The sequence below is a fragment of the Oryza brachyantha genome, chromosome 7, assembly GCF_000231095.2.
Source record: "Oryza brachyantha chromosome 7, ObraRS2, whole genome shotgun sequence".
In the NCBI taxonomy this organism is placed as follows: Eukaryota; Viridiplantae; Streptophyta; class Magnoliopsida; order Poales; family Poaceae; genus Oryza; species Oryza brachyantha.
The window spans coordinates 15,567,380-15,587,910 of NC_023169.2; the positions used below are offsets into that span (position 1 = coordinate 15,567,380).

A 20,531-nucleotide genomic window follows, 5' to 3' on the forward strand; every position below is an offset into this window, starting at 1 on the left:
GACGTGGGAGAGGTTTGACCAAGCCATGAGAGAGGTTTTTGGCCCTTAGAAGGAGGTGGGAGGTGGGTTTGGATCTTATGAGGGAAGGCGGGCATAGAATAGCTTATTTTATAGGGGTGCACATATTAGTTTTGTTATATATATATATATATATATATGTACGGTATACCGTTGTCTCAACGGACATGTTAGCTTGTCTAAGTAGCATGGTACTTCCCAGATAACATGATACATCAAATGTATTAGATATGGTACTTTTCAAGTAATATGGTACCTTATGTCTATTGTGTATGATACTTCAAGGTAACATACTGAAGTAACATGATACCTTCTAAGTAACATGGTAACTCATATGTATCAGGTATGATACCTAAATAGTATCATATCTAGTACTAGTGGTATCATGAACAATATCATATCACCGATGCCGACGCTACAACTATTGTCGACCGCCATTAGCTGCTCCCGGCCATCGCCGCCACTGTGCCGCAGTCATCGTCATCGCCATCGCGGTAGTCGTCGTCGCCACGTCGTTGCCGCGGTAGTCGTCGTTGCCGTCGCAGCCGCTGTAGTTGTCGCGCGGCGGCAGAGTGGAGTACGCGCAACACTAGACGTTGACGCTGCCGCCACCGTCCTCGGACACGACATCGGCAACTAAGAGTGTAAGTGGGCCGACCCGTCAACCCGCTTATAGGCCAATTAAGCGGGTAGTCTGTTGGATTACCCACTTAATTGACCTATAAGCGGATTGACGGGCTTGTCCACTTACACCCCTTATCGGCAACCTCCTTGCTGTCGACCATGACGAGCACAAGCTTGTCGGCATCCTCGGCCCCCTCGACGCGAAGGTGGCGCACGTCGCGCGCTCTCGAACGCCTTGCTCCGCGTCATCCTCCCGCTCTCGTGCTCGGTGATGGTCACTGAGTCGACGAGCGCCGGCAACCACCCCGCGTGGTGGCTTATGTGACGCCCAACCACCAGCCTGCAGCTTGTCCCGTCTAACGGTAGTATTTCCGACACACACACACACACACACATATATATATATATATATATATATAACACATACACATATACACGCACACACTGACTTAATTGCATACAATTTTCTAAGCTAGCTCGTACGTCGCAAACAGCAGCCAACACAAAACGTTGTCAAAGTCTGTTCGGTGACTATAGCTAAGTAGCCAAGCTCAGCGCCAAACACATTGGCGCTAAGCTTCGGCCTGCCAGGTCAGCGGGGGATTAGCTCGATCTCCACGCTGGCAGGTGCTCAGCACCAACGGATGTGGCATTGCAGTGTAGGACCTCAGCGCCAATGAGTTTGACACTGACCCGACAGTCTATGTTTAGATAAAGTTTTTGGCAGAGACCAATTTTAAAATAAGTTGTTCAAAAAAGGACCAATTCATCAAAAAGACGGGACAAGGTACAGGCTATTTTACGTAAGATAATATCTCATTTTGGTTATCATTCTCCACCCACATTCTCCTAAAAAAAGAAAAAAAAATTGCCCTAAAAGAGAGGAAGAAATGTACCAAGAACAAAGTAACTAGTCAGATTAGAGAACAGCCTTCAGAGCTCGAGAAACATTATCACAATTCTTTTGTTGAGCTAGGAGCTTACACTGCATCTTTAACATTTTTTTCTTCTCTCATTCGGGCCCTTGACAAAGCGTCAGTCATAGCTGAGTTCATTGGCACAGCAGCTTTCAGCAGATCAATGAAAGTTTCAACCTCCTCAGGATCACCTTCATCTCCAAGATACTTAAGTATCATCTCAATAATCTCTGACCTAGGGTTCCAACCAGTATTTGGAGCGTATACACACAGGGCATTCTTTGTCAGTTCATATGCCTTCACAACATCACCTTTCTCCGCATAGCCAGCTGCCACAATCGCCCAGCTGGTTGAAGGGGGCATCTTTCCCCTCTTCAAGAAGTCATCAAGAAGCGTCTCTGCCTTGTCCAGCAAGCCCTTCTGGCGGTATCCAGTGAGAAGGACATTTGGAACTTGGAAGTCAAATGCATTTCCGCTTGACTCCCACTCTTTGAGCAATTCTTCAGCTTCTCCAATCTCATCAATCTTCATAAGCACTGAAAGCATTGTAGTGTAGTCCTTATTAATATGCCTATTGCAGTTGGACATTTGGAGAGCCCACAGCCTATTGACCTCTGATTTGTCCCCCAAATGTCCATATAAGGAAATCAGGTGGTTATAGGAATCTGAATCTTTTGTATTTATTTTTGCTTCTGCTTTCTTTAAGGCAGAAAATGCTTTCTCCCTTTGGTTGCCCTTGATGTAGTTGCTAGCCACGACAGCATAGGTGTTCCAATCAACAACGATTTGAGGTTCACACTCCATCTCTTCAAGGGTGTTCTCCATTCCGAAAAAATCTGCCCTTGTGCCATAAGAATTTATGCATATTCTGTAGCTGAAGTTATCAGGAATGATACTGTTGCTTTTCATCTCTGCAATTACCGAAGGGACCTTTTCATGCTGTCCTAGGTTCGTATAAAGGCCCATGATGTTGTTGTAGGGAAGTGGCGAGAACACAAAACCCAGCTCTTTCATCTTCTGAAAATGAGCCAAGGCTTTGTCAACCAAGAGTTCTCGAGTGTAGCAGTTAAGAAGTGCACCATAGGGTTTCTCTGTCTTATCTTTATCTGACAGGTTATTGAAGTAGGTCTCTGCTGCGCTGCTTCCATGGATTTCACCAATCAAATCCAGGTGAACAGCATGATCCTTTGGTAGAAATTTTACATGTCCCTTGGCATTCATCCATTCGGAGACCTGTGCAAAAGAAAAGTACGGGAAAAAAATCTAATGAAACATGCCAGCTAGGAAGTGAATATAGTAGTAAGCATAGCAATGACAATAAGCTCTTGAGTCTGGAACTTAAATTATAGTACATGAATCAACATTGCAACCATAAATAGACAAAAGTATACAACGTAAGTACTTTTAATTGTAGATCAGGTCAAACCTGCCATTTCTTGTAACAACACATTACTTCCCATCACATAAATTAAACCGAAGACATTGGAGCGATGGACCATACCATTCGCTTCTCCATGCACATGTTCACTGATTATCACTTGGCAGTTAGCACTCAGACCTCTAACTGGATGTGCACTCCTAATTCCTAAATACCAACAAGCTTTTGAGCAATCCTCACGGTGTTCAGAACCACAAGTCTTTCCAGTGAAAACACAGCATGGCATCAGAGTAAAGCAAATCACTATGCGACAACACGATTGCATGACGCTGCACCTCTCTTATTCATGGCCCGGCATTGCATCATACACTTAGCATGCATGATACGGCACAACCATTTCACGAGCGAAAATTGCAGCGGGGCTCACGGTTAATTGGAAGCATCCTCCATAAACCAAACAGCGGATCACAGCAATTTTCTCGGCATCGAACGCCCATTAGGAGCTTCTTCCTTGTTCTTTTACAGAAACTGGACAGCTGAGGAAGGGCACGGGCAGGGTAGTACCTCGAGGGCCTGGCGGTGGCGGCGGCGCTTGCGGAGCTCCTTGACGATGCGCTCGAGCTCGACGGGGCGGAGGCGGTTGCCGGGCTTGGCCGCCCACCGCTCGATCTCCGGCACCAGGAGCGTGCCCGGGTGGCCCAGCGGCCACAGCGTGGACTGCAGGCCCGGGGGCCGCCTCCCCGCGCTGTGGCTGCGAGGGGAGGAGGGGGAGGCAGCAACGGCGCGCAGGAGGACGGGGGTTGAGCCATGGGATCGGGCGTGGCCAGGGAGGCGGAGGAGGAGGAGGGGTCTGCTCCGGCCGAGGCGGCGACCGGCGGCGGCGGCGGCCATGAGTTGGCGCTGTGGAGTGATTGTGTTTTTCTCCACTTGGGCGCCTCTTGGGTTTAAGGGGGTTGAGGCCTCGTTTGGTTAAGAAAACAATTGCAAGATTTTTAAAGGAGGTTGACTAAATTGCGTAAATTTCATGCGATTCAATGAAGCCTTGAGATGGTCACTTTTTAGATTCATTATCATCGAAGAAAACCCTGAGGAATAATAATGGTTCGATTGCTCCCTGCCTCACCCCCTCCCCCTCCCTAAAGGTTTGTAATTTTCAGTACTACGTTTTTGCTTTAGTATAAAGCGAATGATCGGTCTTTTCTCATTGGCTTAAAACTTTTGGGTTTGAAATAGGTTAGTGAATACGGACGGATAATCTATGTGTCATATTTGTTTTTATATTTTTAGGGTGATACGGAAACAAATATAAATTATCTCGGTACGAATAAAGATTGAATGTAGTCAAACATGAATATAAAAAACAAATATTTCTTGGAGCATACAAACCATTCAAACCGTTCGTAGAGACAAATAGCACCATATATATAGCTAACTTAATCGAAATAGTTATCATTTAGGCTACATACACATTACATTTAGCTCCACATGTAACAGATAAGTGGCATAAGTCCACCACATAGCACCTAATGAGTTCAATAAATACTGATGGTCTAATAGCACAAAAACAATTTGTTGTAAATTGGTTGATGGACCGGATCTGAAATCAAGCGGGCTGAACTGGTTTCAGGTGTTCGCGGAAAGCCGCTCGTTACAATCTTCGAAAATCCATCGGAATATCTATATGCATCGTAAACTATCGTACCAAGGAAATTACCTGTATTTGAATTATCCGGAAAATATCTACTCCGAGCTACCTCCTATCTGTTTTTTTCTAGAGTGGACGAAACTATCCGCTCTATTTTCAGTAACTAGTTAGTAAGGCTTAAGGGGAGTGTTGGAATATAAAGTGAATATTGTGTCTTTTCTTGTCAATTTAAGTTCGTTGAACTCATCGTTAAGGCTTTATTCAAAGTTAATTTTGATTTTTTTTTTCTTTAGAGTATATTTTACAGATTTGCTTTTAGATCGCTAGGTCATGTTTATAAAAATTATATTCATATTTTATTTTTAAATTACTAATAAGTTGTTTCCGTTTATAATAAGTACAAGCAACATGATAATGCTATTCACAATTTTGACGAAAACCGTTTGGTTCTCGCAAAATTTCGTAACTTCAATATGGGTTTTGAATGGACTTCAAGGAATTCAAATTTGAAATAGTAATTTCAATCTATCAAAATTCCCTGGTTTTCAAGCACATTTTAGTTTTCATGGAAAAAAAAAGTCTGACAAACACTTTTCATTGCAACTTGTAGCTCAATTCCCAGAGTAAGCTAGAAAAGTAATCTGGAAATAGAACAGCAAACTAAGATTTACAAATGCAAAATCGCATTTACAGAACAATATTGGTACAAAGAATTATCTACAACTACTGCACTCATGAGTGCAAATCTCTCATTCTATATTCTAGCCGGTTTCACCATCAGCAGGTTCATCAGGACGCCATTCTAGTAGCGCTTGGTTCTGTGGCTTCTCATCGGAAGATCTAACATCAACTGGCCCTTCAATAGAGCAGTTAGACAGTTCTATCAACATTGCACAGAACCCACAAGAACAAGATCTGCAAACTGTCCTGAGGTTCATAGCAGAGTTGAACCTCTAGAATGGATCCGTAAATCATGTCAGTGCCACGAAGATAATTATTTTGAGAGGAGGAATAATGTAAAAAGACTAAGCAGCGATGATGAAGCACTATGCCACTATCACCGACAAGCACATACCCCTAAAGAATCCTTCAATTTCTTTATCTCCATAGATTGCTTGTGAGCTAGTTCATGCGATTCCTGCAATCTCCTCAGGGCTCCACTTAATTTTCTCTGCTCTTTGGAGACCTGCTTATTACATCAGGAATAAAAATGTGAAGTAAACCATATAAGCCACAGACATATCAAATTCATTCTAGTTATATACTATTACAGTACTCGTTTTTAAACTATGCGGAAACCATTTCAACTAGTCTGTAACTTTATTTTTTTTCTAGCTACAGTTATGCATCTAACTTTTTTAATTAATTTATCAGTACCTGAGCTTCTAGTTCCTGGATTTGTTGGATAGCTGCCTGCTCAATGCAAGATCGGCGCTTGTATTCTTCCTCAAGCATGCCAGTTATTTGGTATCTTAGTTCAGCCATTTCTTGGGTGAGATCCTCTGCATCCTCCTTTGCCTTCAGTTTTTGTTCTCGAAGCTCTTCCTAATATTTTTTTTAAAAAAATGCTTAAATCACACCAAGTAGCAAAGCTATTCAAATTAAATAAACAATATATATATCCTCAAATTACCAACTTCCAATATAGTTAAAACACCAAGCGGGACAACTCCTAGGGCGTGGGCGTGAGAGGAGAGTGGGAAGGAAAGGAAAAGCTGAAGTACATTTAGTAGACAACAACTAACCTTCAGCTGTTCAATCAGTAGTTCAGATTCTTCACTCTGCTTTGCTACCTTTTCAAGAATTGCACCGTCCTCGTAGTCTTTACCATCAATCTTCTCAATTGTTTCTTCAAGTTGCTCATCAGATGTCAAAGCAGATTGTTTAGCAGCTCCTCCATGGAACAACTGTTTTAGTTCTTTATTCTCAAGTACAAGATGGTCAATAGTCCTCTGTGCCTCTTGCAGCTGGAGCTTATATTCACTCAGTTTATTCTCTGCTATTGCTTTATCTGCAGAAACATGCTGACCAAAGCTGTCAGCATCAAACAGTCTCTGTTCAAGTGTAGTTAAATCAAGTTTTAAGCTCTCAATCTCGCATTGGGAATCCAAATTTACATTCTCAAGCTTCTCTATTTGTAAGGCTGCCTTTTTTAACTTCTCTTCTTGGCACCGGACTTCATCCATCAGAAGCCAGCATTGAGAATCAGACCGCATCAGCTCATCATCTATGACCCTCACTCTTTCAGGAAACTTTTCAAGTTCGGTTAGTTTTAGCTCAAGACTATGGATATGCTCTCCCATGATGTTTGCTTCAACATTTCGGATATTTAGCTGATCCTGCAAGTAGTCTGCATTTCAAACCAGCAAAGACTGTTCAAGTTATTGTGTTACCAATGGCCAGACTAACAAGAAATAGAGCAAGTGGAAATAAATGAATATACCAATTTCCTGATAGCAGTTCCTCAGCTCCAATTCCAATTTCTCAATGTAATGTCTATCCTTCTGACAGGCCCTAAAAGCTGCATTTTTGTCTAGCTGCATTTTCTGCATTAATAAACAATGAGCTCAATCAACGTGCTCACAAATGAATAACACAATACTCTCTTATGTTACACTATTATGGAGAACATATGCAATACCCTCTTATGTTGCAATGTTTTGGGCAAGATGTGAAACATCTCAAAACGTCACATGATCTGTAGTATCACCTCAAGCTGAGATGAAAAATTGTCACACTAATACATAGAAAGTTCCACACTTCCATGAAGTATGCAGCTTACAATTTGTCGTATTTTTTTTCCAATTTACGTGCTTTAGAAACATTAAATAAGGATCCGATAAAAAATTATCCACTTTACAGTGACAGGTTGATGCATATACCAGATTGATATCCAAGATTTCTCACCTGGTTAGCAATAACAAAGAACGGTTCTCAGAGCATAGGGAAATGATCTTTTTTTTTGTTTGTTTCTAGCTCATGAAGCTACTTAATTACATCTCATTACGGTGCCACGAGTACTACTTAAATCCATATAAATCACATGAACTGTCAGACGAGTGCAAAAAAGAACCTAATCCTCAATGCATATCAAAAAATGCTTTAGGTACTTTGTTATTAATCACGTGCCCAAGTGAGTAGATGAAAAGGGATGAGAAGGAGTCTTCTGGAAAGAACAAACAAGTGTAAAGGACATATGGTATCTCTCGAAATTTGAGAAAATCAACATTTTTCTTATCAATCATTAATTTGCAGGACGGGAGAAAATCATCCAAGTGCAGTATCAGACTTATCATTGAATAAAATGAATGTCAGCATCATCAATATAATCTTAATATTTTCTCGTACACTAAAAAATACCAATGCTCCTAAAAATGTACCTTTTACTAGACATACATCGTGAAAAACATGTACCTCTTGCTTGTTCTCTCTTTTTTGCGGAACCTTTGCACCATTAATAGGATAGTGCCCATTGCCATTGGAACTACTAGACATCTGCACAGCAAGCAAAGGATAAGCCCCTAATCGACAGAAAATGAAGGGAACTCATCAAAATGACATTATCTTGTGATATCAATGCACGGATTGTCATGGTAATACAGTTGCAAACCAAGTAACCAAAGTGCGGATCCAATCCAATATTTACAAACCATATTGAAGCCATGCCCTGAAAGTAGTGTACCTCTGAGCAGATTCAGCAATGGATACAGCACAACAGGAATCAGTGTATGACTACGAGCAAGCGCGGTTGATAGCAACCAGAGTCCGCAGTCTCCGACTCCAGCGACGGCCGCCGTGTACCGGCAACCGAATCGCGACGGTTTTGGGCTCCACCACTGCCTCCGGCCTTAGCTCCCGGCGGCCGACTGCGATGGAAGTCGCCGGCCGCGGGCTTGCCGTCGGGGAGTGATCGGGCCTGGGGGCCGCCGACGACAAGCCCGCTAGTTAGGTCGGGCGGCGTGGAGACGGTGGCGGCGGCGGAGGGGGGGAAGGGAGCGCGAGCGCGGGGGGGGGGGGGGGGGGGGCGCCGGGATGGGGTTGGGCGGCGGCGGCGCCACCCGGAGGGCGCGGGGCTGGAGGGTGGTGGCCGCCTGCGCGCTGCCGCCGCGACGGAGTGGGCGCGCGCCGTATAGAGGATTGTGTCCACCTTTCTCGAGAAGTGGTCACCACTCACTCACAAGTCACAACATGCAAGCCATTTCGCTTCTCTGAATTCTGAAACTCACGTCCACTCCAACATGACAAGATTTGTCAAATTGACTCAAAATCATGCATCCAACCGACAGAATTCAGCAAATTTCGTCCAAACTCCTATCCAAATTCAGTTCACCGTCCCATGAAATGGGAGGAAAGTAAGCGACAACGGGGGTGCAAGAAAGACACATATTCTAAACTTGTGTGTATACACTTGTTCAATTCTAGCTTGCAAAGAAGGTTTGTCTCGCACATAGAGATCCTCCTCATTATCGAAGGACTAATTAACCCCAAATATGAACTTACTACAGACTAATAGCTGAGCTGCATGTATGCTTGATGCTTCTATCATGGATCAGACATCAAAGTTCAGACTATTCTGAGTATCTGACACTGAACTTTGCACCAATGCACCATCAAATGAGATGCTGATGCCTGATGATATGTACAAATCCTCATCTAGGGTAATTATTAAGCTTGTAATTACTTATCCTTTGCTACTCAATCTGCTGATGCAAGTGTGCAACTGCATTATGCATTTGTCCTTCCTTCATGAACGTTAATCTAGTACTACTGCTAGTCATGTTTCTTGAATGCCTCACAAAATGTGGGCACAATTGTTCCCACCTGTTTCTTCACTATGGCAGGCAGTATCACAAGACCATTACTCAGCACTGCTGGTCAACAGGTTAAGTACGTACTAACTAAAGACGGTATAAGTACAGTTTGACACCTCTTTGCTCAATAGCTCAACACAAGTAGGCAAGTAGCACACTAATAAACATTGTTATTTGCACCACTTATCTCAGTGATGAGATCTTGTAGGAATGTAATATAAAGTTGCCAATTGCCAACCATGCTGAAGACAACTAGTGGTAGCTTTCTGAATGTCTTTTTTTTTTCAGGTAGAACAATGTAGTCTATGCCTTGTCAGTGATACTCCTCCCTTCATTTTCTTCAGAAAGAGCAGAAAGTCACCTTCCGTTTGAGTGGCTTCCGAAAGGATTAATCTTGGAGGAGAAAATTTTGTCTATCTTGCAATGATGGAGAATTAATTAATTGCAGTGATGTGTGTACCCAAGGGGAAGCCGGCCGTATCTATGCAAGATAAGCAACAAGCAAAGCAAAGTTGATGGCCGTAGTAAAGTACAGGGAGACATGACATTAGAAGATGCAGCAAATTGGGTGGCTGGGCTGCGAGAAAATATATGTTTGGATGTTCCAACAACTCCACTTGCACTGAGCTTAAGTTTACCAATCACTCAGCTGGTCATCTCACACTAACTAGTTTTTGGCGCCACATAATGCTGGTCCAGGCAGAGCATGATGATTCACTGGCCAGGCATGTGGGTGTCCGGCAATTCTACGTACTAGCCGGACTAATCACCTTGTTAATTGGCAGCTTTTGTTGTTTTAGTATCTAAATACAGCGGTAAAACTTAGTTGTTTGTGTGTTCAGGACTTGGATGAAGATTTTCTAGGTGAACAAATTAAGGATTTTGTGGTATTGAAGTACTAATAGAAAGAAATTGAATGAGCCTTTTATTATCCTTAAGAATATTGTAACTTGATGCACCATATTTTATATTTAAATACTAGGTACCTAGAGTTATCGATTTTTTGAAAAGTTGTATTTGAAAAGTTGTACTGTGCTTGAGAAAATATTTAGAGGTATCAAATTTTTAATGTAAAACTTTTATACTTTGAAATACTTAATACCTTGAGGTAATAAGTTTTTATATTAGAAAATATAGTACCTTAATATAACATCTCAAAGATGATAAAACAACTTTCAAAATTTTACACTAAAAATTTGATATCTCTAAATACTTTATCAAGGATTTTAAAATTTCTAAAATTAAATATTGTTCCTCTTGAATCTTGATATCTATCCTTTATCAAGCAGTTTATATCATGAAGTTGCATACTAACTGTGTGTATTCTACCCCTGGCAGAGATGCACAATTATTGGCAAAATAAACTTAGGTTTGTTTGTGATGCCCCAAAAGGTGCCAACATGAATCACTCGTTTATCAACTTGCAGTGCTGTAGTTCAATTTATTGGTGGGTCAATGTTTTCGATGACTGGATAAGTTCCTATGCATATTTTGTTGCTTTCCTGAAGCAGAAAAAATGCTTATAAATAAACAGTTTACAAACTTGTAACAATGGCCACGTTCGGCACTGGCAGTAAGGTATCTAACTCCTTTCTCTTCTCTTTTTACGTACGCACTTTTCCCGAACCGTTAAATGATGTATTTTTTACGAAAAATTTTCTATACGAAAGTTATTTTAAAAAATCAGATTAATCTATTTTATATTTTTTTAATAATTAATAATTAATTAATCATATACTAATCTATTATTACGTTTTCCGCGCCGAATAACTAACCCACCTCCCACCAACTAACGAATGTGGCCTATGTCATTCTAGCTTCCTTATGCCTAAGTTTGGGTGGAAACCTATTTACTCGTCAATTAGCATGATCTGAATACTATTTTCTCTCAAAGAAATATTGAACAACCGAGAAGGAATGTGGTATCGAATAATAAAGAAATAAAAAGAAAGTGCTTTTTTAGATGAAAAGGAAGTGTGAATATGCTGAAAGTTGAACACAGGACTGTGGCATTGAAACTAGACCACCTACAACTGCGCTATGTTGAGATTAATAAAGCTTCTTTTATCTAAAAACAACCACATTAGTAAATGTATATTAATATTATTTTCTCTGGCTACTCATATTGCGTTGCACACCAAAAGTTGTTGAGCATCAGTACGCATGTCCTCACTTCTCAGTCAGTCAAACAGACAAACAGGTAAAGTTGAAGGTGTAAAACACTAAAACCTTCTTGAATATTTTTTTGGGTTTGTTTTTCAACATTAATATGCAACAACATGTGTGTTGGCGACCAGACATAAACTTCATTTTCATTGCCGTCTCACATAAACTGCAGCCCAGCCCTACTTAATTGCTACTGCCTATACGGCCTTCTTAAATGCATTTATCAAACAAACGCGTGTCCTCTTATAATAACAATAAATGATAAACCATGGATAAACTTATAGATCAACCAAAACTAATTTATAGGTAAATTTTATGTCTGTTATTACTGGTTTAAAAGCTAGCGTGAAAAATAGTGTGATAAAATAACTACAAAATCAACTACAATATTAAGTTATAATATTTAAATTTTTGGTTGGGCTCAATGGCTAACAAGCAGACAATGAGAGGCTTAAGTCACTCATGATCAATAGATGTATGCATTCGTTAGATAATATTAAGAAAATATCATTGGATTATCTACCCGGCCATTTCTTAATAATGCAAGTTCACTTTAATTTGTGAGCATCTTCACAGTACTTAATTAAGTACCGAGAGTAACAAAATTTTATAATTTTAGTAGTTTTTGATACCTTAAGGGTACCTTTCGATACCTTCTTAAGTACTATACTGCATATGTATGTTAAAAAGCATGAGATGTCATTAGATCTATTGAAAAAGTTGGTGCCAAAGTGAGGCATGTTTTCAATAGGATTTGCCTATTTTAGTCAGGCTAGACATTTAATGATTTGTCTATCTCTTCAGTATGCATTAGGGATATATGTATGTGTGTGTGATTATAGCATGTGCTTATAGTGATATGTGCATCTTCCGACGCGTCTCTATAAAACCGACAAGGTTGAGGCAATTACTACAATAGCCATGACATAAATATCTACCGTGAAGGAATTTGCTTCGTAGCATCAAGCAATAATCATGTATTACTTTATCCTTTATATACTTACAAAAAAAAAGCTTTAAACCTCATCCTACAGGAATACATGAAAGGTATTTGATCAAGTCCCTCATTTTAGATTATGACATGATTTTTCTTCTCTAAGGGGAGATTCATACAATCTGAAATAATAAAAAGAATTCGATGGATAAATTTATGAGCTGTTTAAAATAGTCAAGTATTCACTACTTTATTAAGACTATTATAGCTAGATCGAGCAAACATTATAGACTTGCGCCTATATGACCAGAGACAAAGAGCTTCCGATCATCATCGTTACCATAGCTACATAATAAACCATATCTACGAGACTACGATATATATAGAAAGTCTAAGAAATATTACTAATAAACACTTAACTTTAAAAAATATTATTAATGAATACGAGTTATATAAAAATTTTATCGTACAAACAATTTTATCTAAGAAGTCATCGTTATTAAAGTTTCATCTGTCTCATCTTGTTAAATACACTATTCATCTTATATAGCACTTAAAGAAGAACTACTGATGGAACCAAACATCGATGATATTTTCTAGACAAAATCATTTGTACGACCATTTCGTGGAACTTACCCTCGTTGATAGCATTTCTTACGATTAGTTGTTTGTCAATAACATTTTCAGATTTCCTTTTATATATTTATTCAACAATATTTTTTTAGGAGCAAAGACATAACTCTACCTCGTAAAGATATACATCTACCCGAGAAAAGGATATACACTAAAACATAATCTATATGTTCTAAAATATAACCATTTCTGAGATTTAAATATTATACTAACACATAACCAATTCTATGATTATCCAATCATTTTTTCCTATTTAAAATTCTCTCTATTTTACCTTTATATATCCTTTTATACTAAGAGTGGTTGTACTATTTCCTTTTCAATTCTAATATTGGATAAACAAAGACATAATTACAATTTTAGACTAAGATAACAGTGTCCACTGTACAGGGTCCTAGTAGACATGACACGTCATCCGCAGCCACCACGCTGGAGGTGCTTTCTCTCTCTAAAGGAACACCACTTCTCCCCATGTGAGTCTCACTCTCTCTCTCTCTCTCTTCTACCCGTTTTTAACTTTGCTTCCATTCCATGCATGGATTTCTCCTCCCCTCAACCGCACCCGCTACCCTCGCTGCTCGCCATCTGCTGAACCACACCACACCACCCTACCTTTCCTCCCCCTCTACTCCTCCCTCCACTGCTCCCCCTCCTTCCCCTCCTCGAGCTCAGCTCCTTCCCTCTCTAGCTCCCACGGATCTCCCCCAATGCTTGGCCTCCTCGCGATCGTCGCGTCCAGGTCGGTTTCTTTGATCCACGGATCCTGAATTGTAGCTTTCTTGGCCGGCGAGCGATCGATCGGCTCGGTGGTTAGGTTTGCTCTTTTGCTGCCATGGATGCGGTGGCGGTGCTCTCCGGTGGTGCTGGGAGTGGGATGCGTCGGTGTAGGGTGTGCGGGAAGGGGTTCTCGTGCGGGCGGTCGCTGGGCGGGCACATGCGGTCGCATGTCACGTTTGGGGACGCGGTGGCGGAGGCTGATGGTGGTGGTGGTGGTGGTGGCGGTGGCGGTGACGGTGACGGTGAGGTGAATGGTGGGAGGTGCTCTAATGGCGTGGTGGGGTATGGGCTGAGGGAGAATCCCAAGAAGACGAGGCGGCTGTCGGAGTTTGATGAGGAGGATGAGGTGGTGGAGGAGGGTGGCGATGGCGGCGAGCTCATGGCGTGCCGGGAGTGCGGGAAGCTGTTCTCGACGTGGCGCTCTCTGGTCGGGCACATGCGGCGCCATGCATCCGGCGGGAGGGATCGTGGGGACGAGGACGATGAGTTCGATGGCCCGGAGGCAGAGGAGGAGGAGGAGGTTATGGTGGCGCCGGCGGCGGTGACTGTGATCGCCGCGCCGCCGAGGCGGAGACGGCGGTCGATGCGCGTGGCGGCGCCGGCACCAGCGCCACCGCCGGTGCCGGGCGGCGGGTTTGAGAAGGAGCAGGAGGACGTCGCGCTCTGCCTCCTCATGCTCTCGCGCGACACCGGCATGTGGCGGTCGCCGGTCAAGGCCGTCGAGCCGTTCGAGATGGTGGAGCAGAAGAAGAAGAAGGCGACGGCGAAACAGCCGCCGCCCATCCCAAGAAACGGCTATGGCTACAACTCCGATGAGGATTCAGCTCTGCTCCAGTGCGGTGATGCCAAGACCAATAACACCGGCCGCGGCGGCGGCGACGTCGCGAAGTGCAGGAAGCGAAGGGCTAGCTACTACGCTCCCAATTCCATCTCACCGAAGCAGCAGCAGCAGCAACGCGCGGCGGCGCCGGCGAAGCGCACGCGGTACGAGTGCCCGGGGTGCGGCAAGGTGTTCAGCTCCTACCAGGCGCTCGGCGGCCACCGCGCGAGCCACAAGCGGATCAACACCAGCTGCAGCGCCCCCAAGGCCGCGGCCGCCACGGCGACGGCGCCGGAGCCGAGCTCGGAGACGTACGCCTCGCTCGGCGACGGCACCCTCTCCCCCTCGGCCTCGCCGGACTCGGTGGCCACCGCCATTGGCAACAGCAAGACCAACAAGTCAGCGGCGGAGAAGTTCGGTGGGCAACAAGTCACCGGCGCGTGCTCCGACGACGGCGAGCTATACGCCAGCTCGAGCGGCAACGTGGAGCTAGAGCTGGAGCAGCACTCGCCGCCGGCGGCCACGGCGTTTCTTGATCTCAACTTCCCGCCGGCCTCATCATCAGAGGTGGCCTGAACCTGAAGCTTGGCCGTGTTAGCTGCACTGAGCCAAGCTTGATCCGCAAATCGAGGTGATCAATGGCTGTACAGATTCAATTCATTCCATTCATTGCAAGCTCCAAGCTTTCCAAGATCAATGAGGAAATTGAGAAGTGATCAGAGTTTTTTTTCAGGTTATTCCAATGTTTTTTTCTTTTTACATTTTCTTAGTTTTCTCTTATTTCAAGCGGCTAAACTAATAAACCTACAATGATAAGACCTCAGAGTCACAGTATCTGAACTAATTCAGTTAATAGCTTCTAAGATTAGATCAAAGCTACTGTTTTTAGCAACTAGTATTCCGTGGTGTCAGTAGTAACTGAATTCCCCATGAATTTCTGGGTCAATGCTAACATTTGCTCTGCTCCTACTTTTGCTGCACTAATATGAGATCTGCCTTGTGGGAGGCAGCAGTTTGGTTGCCTCAAAGTAACCACTTGCTTCAGTTGCTGCATGCTTAGTACAGCAGTACTGTCCTCCGATTGGTTGGTGGCTGTGACATTTGGGCAAGAGAGAAGCAAGCAACATTAGCATTTGGACCCAAAACATATAGTACGCCTCTCTCTACATCTAACTCTGAAAGAATACATTGTGCAAGCAGGCAAGCAATGGTAGAGAAGTGGAGTGATGGAAGTAGAGAGAAGCTGCAACCAAGTGATGAAAATGATTGGTAAGCACAGTGGAACAACAAGTCCTATGAAGGTTGAAGCAGGTACTAAAGAGAAAAAAAAGGATTTAGCAGCATGCATGTGTGTGTGTGATGGCATGTGGTATCAATGCAGAGGGGGTTGTTCACTTGTCCACCAGAGCACCAGGACAAGCCTTCTCACACTCTACCATTCCGGTGTCCTTTTCTCTCTCAACCCCTACCTTGCATCTTCTTGTTGTTTTAGCAAGCCTGCAGCTTAAATAGATTATGTTTTTCCTCTCCAAAGATAAATACTAATCATGCCATCTTTCCCTCTCCTCTTCCTCTCTCTAGAGAGAGGTAGAGACAGGCACAGACAGCTCACACAAACATTGTGTTGTTCATGTCTCTTTCTTGCCTACCTTTGTTGAACTGGTTTGCCTTGGGAAGCACACAGGACACTCGAGGCTGGCTGGCTGGACTCTTTGTCAGGGAAACCTGCTAATCTTCTACTATAATAGTTGCTTACAATTCTATGATTCTATCCATCACAAAGGACACAGTATAGCTGCAACCTGTAACTCCTCTCTTGTTGGAGACTGATGAGTCATTAGTTGTTACTGTTAAGACTTAGGAGACATTATTCTGGACTAGTATATTCCTTGCTTCAGTTTCAGATTTTCAGTAAACCGTGCTTCCTGGAAAACAATGCTTTGTAGGGTCATGTGTGTTGGTTATCATGTAGCTCTTATCAAAAAACTGAGCCTGAATGCCAAAAGGCAAGCAAAACTGCAATGCTTGATAGTTAAGAATTTTGAAACGGCAGCAGGCTAAGTTTTTCTAAAAAACCGGTAGAAGGACTGTCAATTATATTCAATAAAAAGGAATAAAAACCCTAGACGGGTTACAGAAAAGAGAAAAATCCGCGGCCGCAGCAGGCTAAGTAGGGTGTGTGATGACCCTCTCCAAGCAAGCAAGCGGCTCCTTCTTCCTTTTTATCAATGCCTGCCAATCAGATGTGGACCACAGTCTTGTGCTGTTCTTCTGCGGCCCCATCCTAATTTGGTGGAGCTCTCGATGTTGGCAATCCACTTGTCAGGGCAAAGTCTCTTGTTTCTTTATGGTGCTATGCTTGGATGTTGGCCTGAATTGACCACAATAATCTAGCTAGAAATTATCTTATCAGTGATCAGTTTGTTTGGTAATTAAGAAGCTCAAATCTGCATAACAAAGTTGAATTGATCAAATTGGTTGATCTTGTTCAAGAGAAAGGTTCTAGTACTGAGTTAGTAAGACACGTGGAGTGATGAGCTTCCATTTGGCCTGATTTCAGCCAAAATTTCTGGACTTGTAGTATCTAGGTATGCAATTTTGCTTTCAGAAAGCATAGAAATGTTGTTGCAGACTCTCATCACCACCTAACTTTCAAGTAATTTCCAGTTACACATCCATTTGCATAATTGCATTGACTTGAGCTGAAGTCCCCAATCAACAAATCACTCTTTTGTTTTTCTGAACCTTCATCCCTTGATAAGTAACTTAACAATTCCAATTTCAATACAAAACAAACAGCACGATCCTTGACCAGTAACAGCAAAGCCCCTAGAATAATGCCACTGTGTTCTTTAAGTTCAGAACGAGCAGTCCATCATCATCTCACCTTCTTGGAATAGCTGACACCACAGGCCAAAGTATAGAAAAGAAATTAGCTGTCACAAGCTTTTGCATCTAGCCAAAGAAGCCTCAGGTCACACTCCCAACTTGTGAGAAAAGATGTACACTTGCAGAGAAGAAACAAAGATCTCCGGGTAATTAACAACCTCGTTGCAAGAAACAATGAAAAAGACACTGCTCCAGTAAAGCCATGAGAGAGGCCATGAAAGAAGCAGTCAGGTGTGCAGGCCACCTCTATTTGTGGCTCCCAGAAATGTGTGCAGCTTAACCAGAATCCATTGCTCTGCTCCATTGCAACCACTTAACCAACCTTTCTTTGCTAAAAAATATTAAAAGGAAAGAAAAAAGAAAAAAAAACAGTCTTTCTGTAGCAGTCAGCACAGATCCAGATCTACCTGCCTGCCTGATTAAGTGATCAGTACAATGTTGCTAAAATTAGCCAAGAGAAGGCTCTGAAAGATAGGAGCTCTAATTGGCTATGTGTAACCAGATAAGTAGGCAGCCACTAACTTAAACTGCTATTAATTGTAGCTAACCATTTTAGCTTGTAAAAGTGCTTTTTTTAATCTTGTGGCCTAAAATATACTATATCCAAAATAAAGGCGTTAATAATTCGGTACGTTATTAGATGATACCCTAGTATACTGGTCTACCAGAAACAAAGGTAGACACCATTTGCGAATTCGAGAACGTCATAATTGGGGAGGCTGATCAGCTAGTTAATGACCAAGATCATACTACCAGCCAAGCTTGGGGATTACTCTTTCACAAAAAAGCTGAAGCTTTTTACATGCATAAAATATATGTGACAAGTCATAGTTTAATCTCATTAGCAATTAGCAAATGCGGCTCTAATCAGCTATCGATTCTATCATCCCATGAGTCATGAATCATGCTTGCTTTCCGTCACTGTAGCTGGTATGGTAAAAAATATATCTAATAAGTTTCATATTATAAAATATTTTGGTTATATCTAGATTCATCCATGAATCAATAATATATATGTATAAGTTTAATATATCTTTAAATTTATTAGTATCTATATACATCTAGACAATATCAGAAATCTTATAATATGAAATTGAGGTAATAAGTTATTCCTGTATACTTAGGAAACACAAGCTTTTGATTATAAGAAGTTGTAGCCTAAAGCAAAACAAACAAACCCCCCAAAAAAAAATCTCCGTTCTTTTTCAACTTTTGAGATAGCCAGCCATGCTATCATATTACTAAGCTAACATCTACTTGGTTCTAACCTGATCTCACCAACTAACCACCAACAACACAAGTTTTCAACAACATTATAGGAAAAGAAAGTGTGAAACTTGATGTCAATTTCGGTGCATTGCAGTAGGTTTGTCACTCTAGCCAGCTTCAGCTGAAGCAAAGGCGAGATTTGCCATTATCTTAAAACAATTACATTTTTCCTTGTTGCTGTCATTTCTTACTACGTACTGTACTACAAAGTACCCATTTAGCTTAGCTTCACCTGAAATATTTCAGGCAGCATTCAGTTCTGTGAATGCTTGTAAACTTGACAACAAGTTTACTATCAAACATAATTCCTCGTATTACCGTATCCATAATATTAAATTGCAGGCGACAAATTATAGATCAAATCAATCTTGTTATTGCCTTTGATGAAAACGCATCAATTTCCACTATATAGAGCAAAAGGCCGGTAGTTAAAGAGAATATTAGGAAATCTCTGATCAGCAAATAGGATTCGTACAGCTCTGATGGGAAAAAAGGAGGCAAAAACTGATGTTAGAAGCAAAGTGCTCCCCACTAGCGTCTATCAAGTCGAGAAAAAACAATGTCAAATCAAATTCAACTATATTTTCAACTGCTTGGATTTTCTGTACACCCCGATGTAACGAAAGTGTGCATTCTCAAACTGATTTGTCGCTCATTTTGATGACACGTACATTGAGTATTAATTTGAATATTCTAACTCATTGGTGACATCTTCGTGCATTGCAATGGATCTATGTAAGGGTGAGCTTTAACCAACTGTGGCTTCTTTTTTGTTTTCCAAGGGCTAGGATGGTTACGTGTAATGTGGAGGGGAGGGCGGACGATGACTGCGATTTTATAGGTAATTATTTCTAGGATTTCAATCTTTATGAAAAATATAAACATTTTTATCACTATTTACTATTTATGGTACTACTTGTCACATCAATTATTTCATTTTCAAAATTCTTTCCATATTACACCCACCTACACCATCCATTTTCATTGGTCAAGGAGCGATTATTTTTTCTTCTCAACTTTAATCCCTACTAAACAACATAAAATATTTATATTTTTGGGTAATTTTGTTCTTATCCCTGTTTTGATGTTTAATATTGATTTTGCCCTTGTTTTTTAACTGAAGCCACAGTTTACCTATTTTTTGGACAAACAATAGTAATTGTGTTAAAGTCAGCATAAAAGTATATTTTCAATCTTACTAGGGATTTTCGTTTTTGTCCTTTTTTATTTCTACAAGTATATAACAACAACATGTAATGATTCAATGCAGAATGGAGGGCAAAAATGCAATTGATGAAATAAACATGGATAAAAATGGAAATCCTGAATAAGACTAAAAAGATACTTCTGTCACTCACTTAATACCATTAGTATTGTCCGTCCAAAACACACAAATTGTGGCTTCAATTCAAAAAACAAGGGACAAAAATAAAAACCCTAAAAAAGAAACAAAATCAATATTAGACATCAAAACAGTGGTACAAACAAAATTGTCCCTTATATCTTAGAACGAATGTAGAAGATGAAACTTGCATGCTAGAGCCAAGACATGCATCAATATTCTACCATATTTGTCTCAAGATACCTTCATTTTTCACTCGTCACACATCTATCCATACAAAAGCTAAAAGACTAAAATGCTCAACTGTG

General features: G+C 41.6%; 3 protein-coding genes across 4 annotated transcripts; 1 reads left to right on the forward strand and 2 right to left on the reverse strand.

The window, feature by feature from the left end:
* Positions 1-1,384: 1,384 nt before the first annotated feature.
* Positions 1,385-3,866, reverse strand: LOC102718475 (pentatricopeptide repeat-containing protein At4g21705, mitochondrial). Its single transcript, XM_006658707.3, has 2 exons — positions 3,502-3,866; positions 1,385-2,792 (listed from the first exon to the last, which is right to left on the reverse strand). Exons 1-2 carry the CDS (start codon positions 3,826-3,828, stop codon positions 1,623-1,625), a joined length of 1,497 nt encoding a protein of 498 aa, XP_006658770.1. The 5' UTR covers positions 3,829-3,866; the 3' UTR covers positions 1,385-1,622.
* Positions 3,867-5,124: 1,258 nt separating this feature from the next.
* LOC102701464 (filamin-A-interacting protein 1) lies at positions 5,125-8,387 on the reverse strand. Of its 2 annotated transcripts, none has more exons than XM_006657854.3 (7): positions 8,265-8,387; positions 7,997-8,077; positions 7,026-7,128; positions 6,328-6,932; positions 5,960-6,127; positions 5,658-5,768; positions 5,125-5,535 (listed from the first exon to the last, which is right to left on the reverse strand). In XM_006657854.3, exons 2-7 carry the CDS (start codon positions 8,075-8,077, stop codon positions 5,344-5,346), a joined length of 1,260 nt encoding a protein of 419 aa, XP_006657917.1. In that variant the 5' UTR covers positions 8,265-8,387; the 3' UTR covers positions 5,125-5,343. The 2 variants fall into 2 exon arrangements, with proteins under 2 accessions (XP_006657917.1, XP_040381946.1); XM_040526012.1 differs by having other exon boundaries at positions 7,979-8,077.
* A 5,290-nt stretch (positions 8,388-13,677) lies between these two features.
* Positions 13,678-15,615, forward strand: LOC102718758. The gene has a single exon (XM_006658708.3). It carries the CDS (start codon positions 13,959-13,961, stop codon positions 15,297-15,299), a length of 1,341 nt encoding a protein of 446 aa, XP_006658771.2. The 5' UTR covers positions 13,678-13,958; the 3' UTR covers positions 15,300-15,615.
* Positions 15,616-20,531: the final 4,916 nt, after the last annotated feature.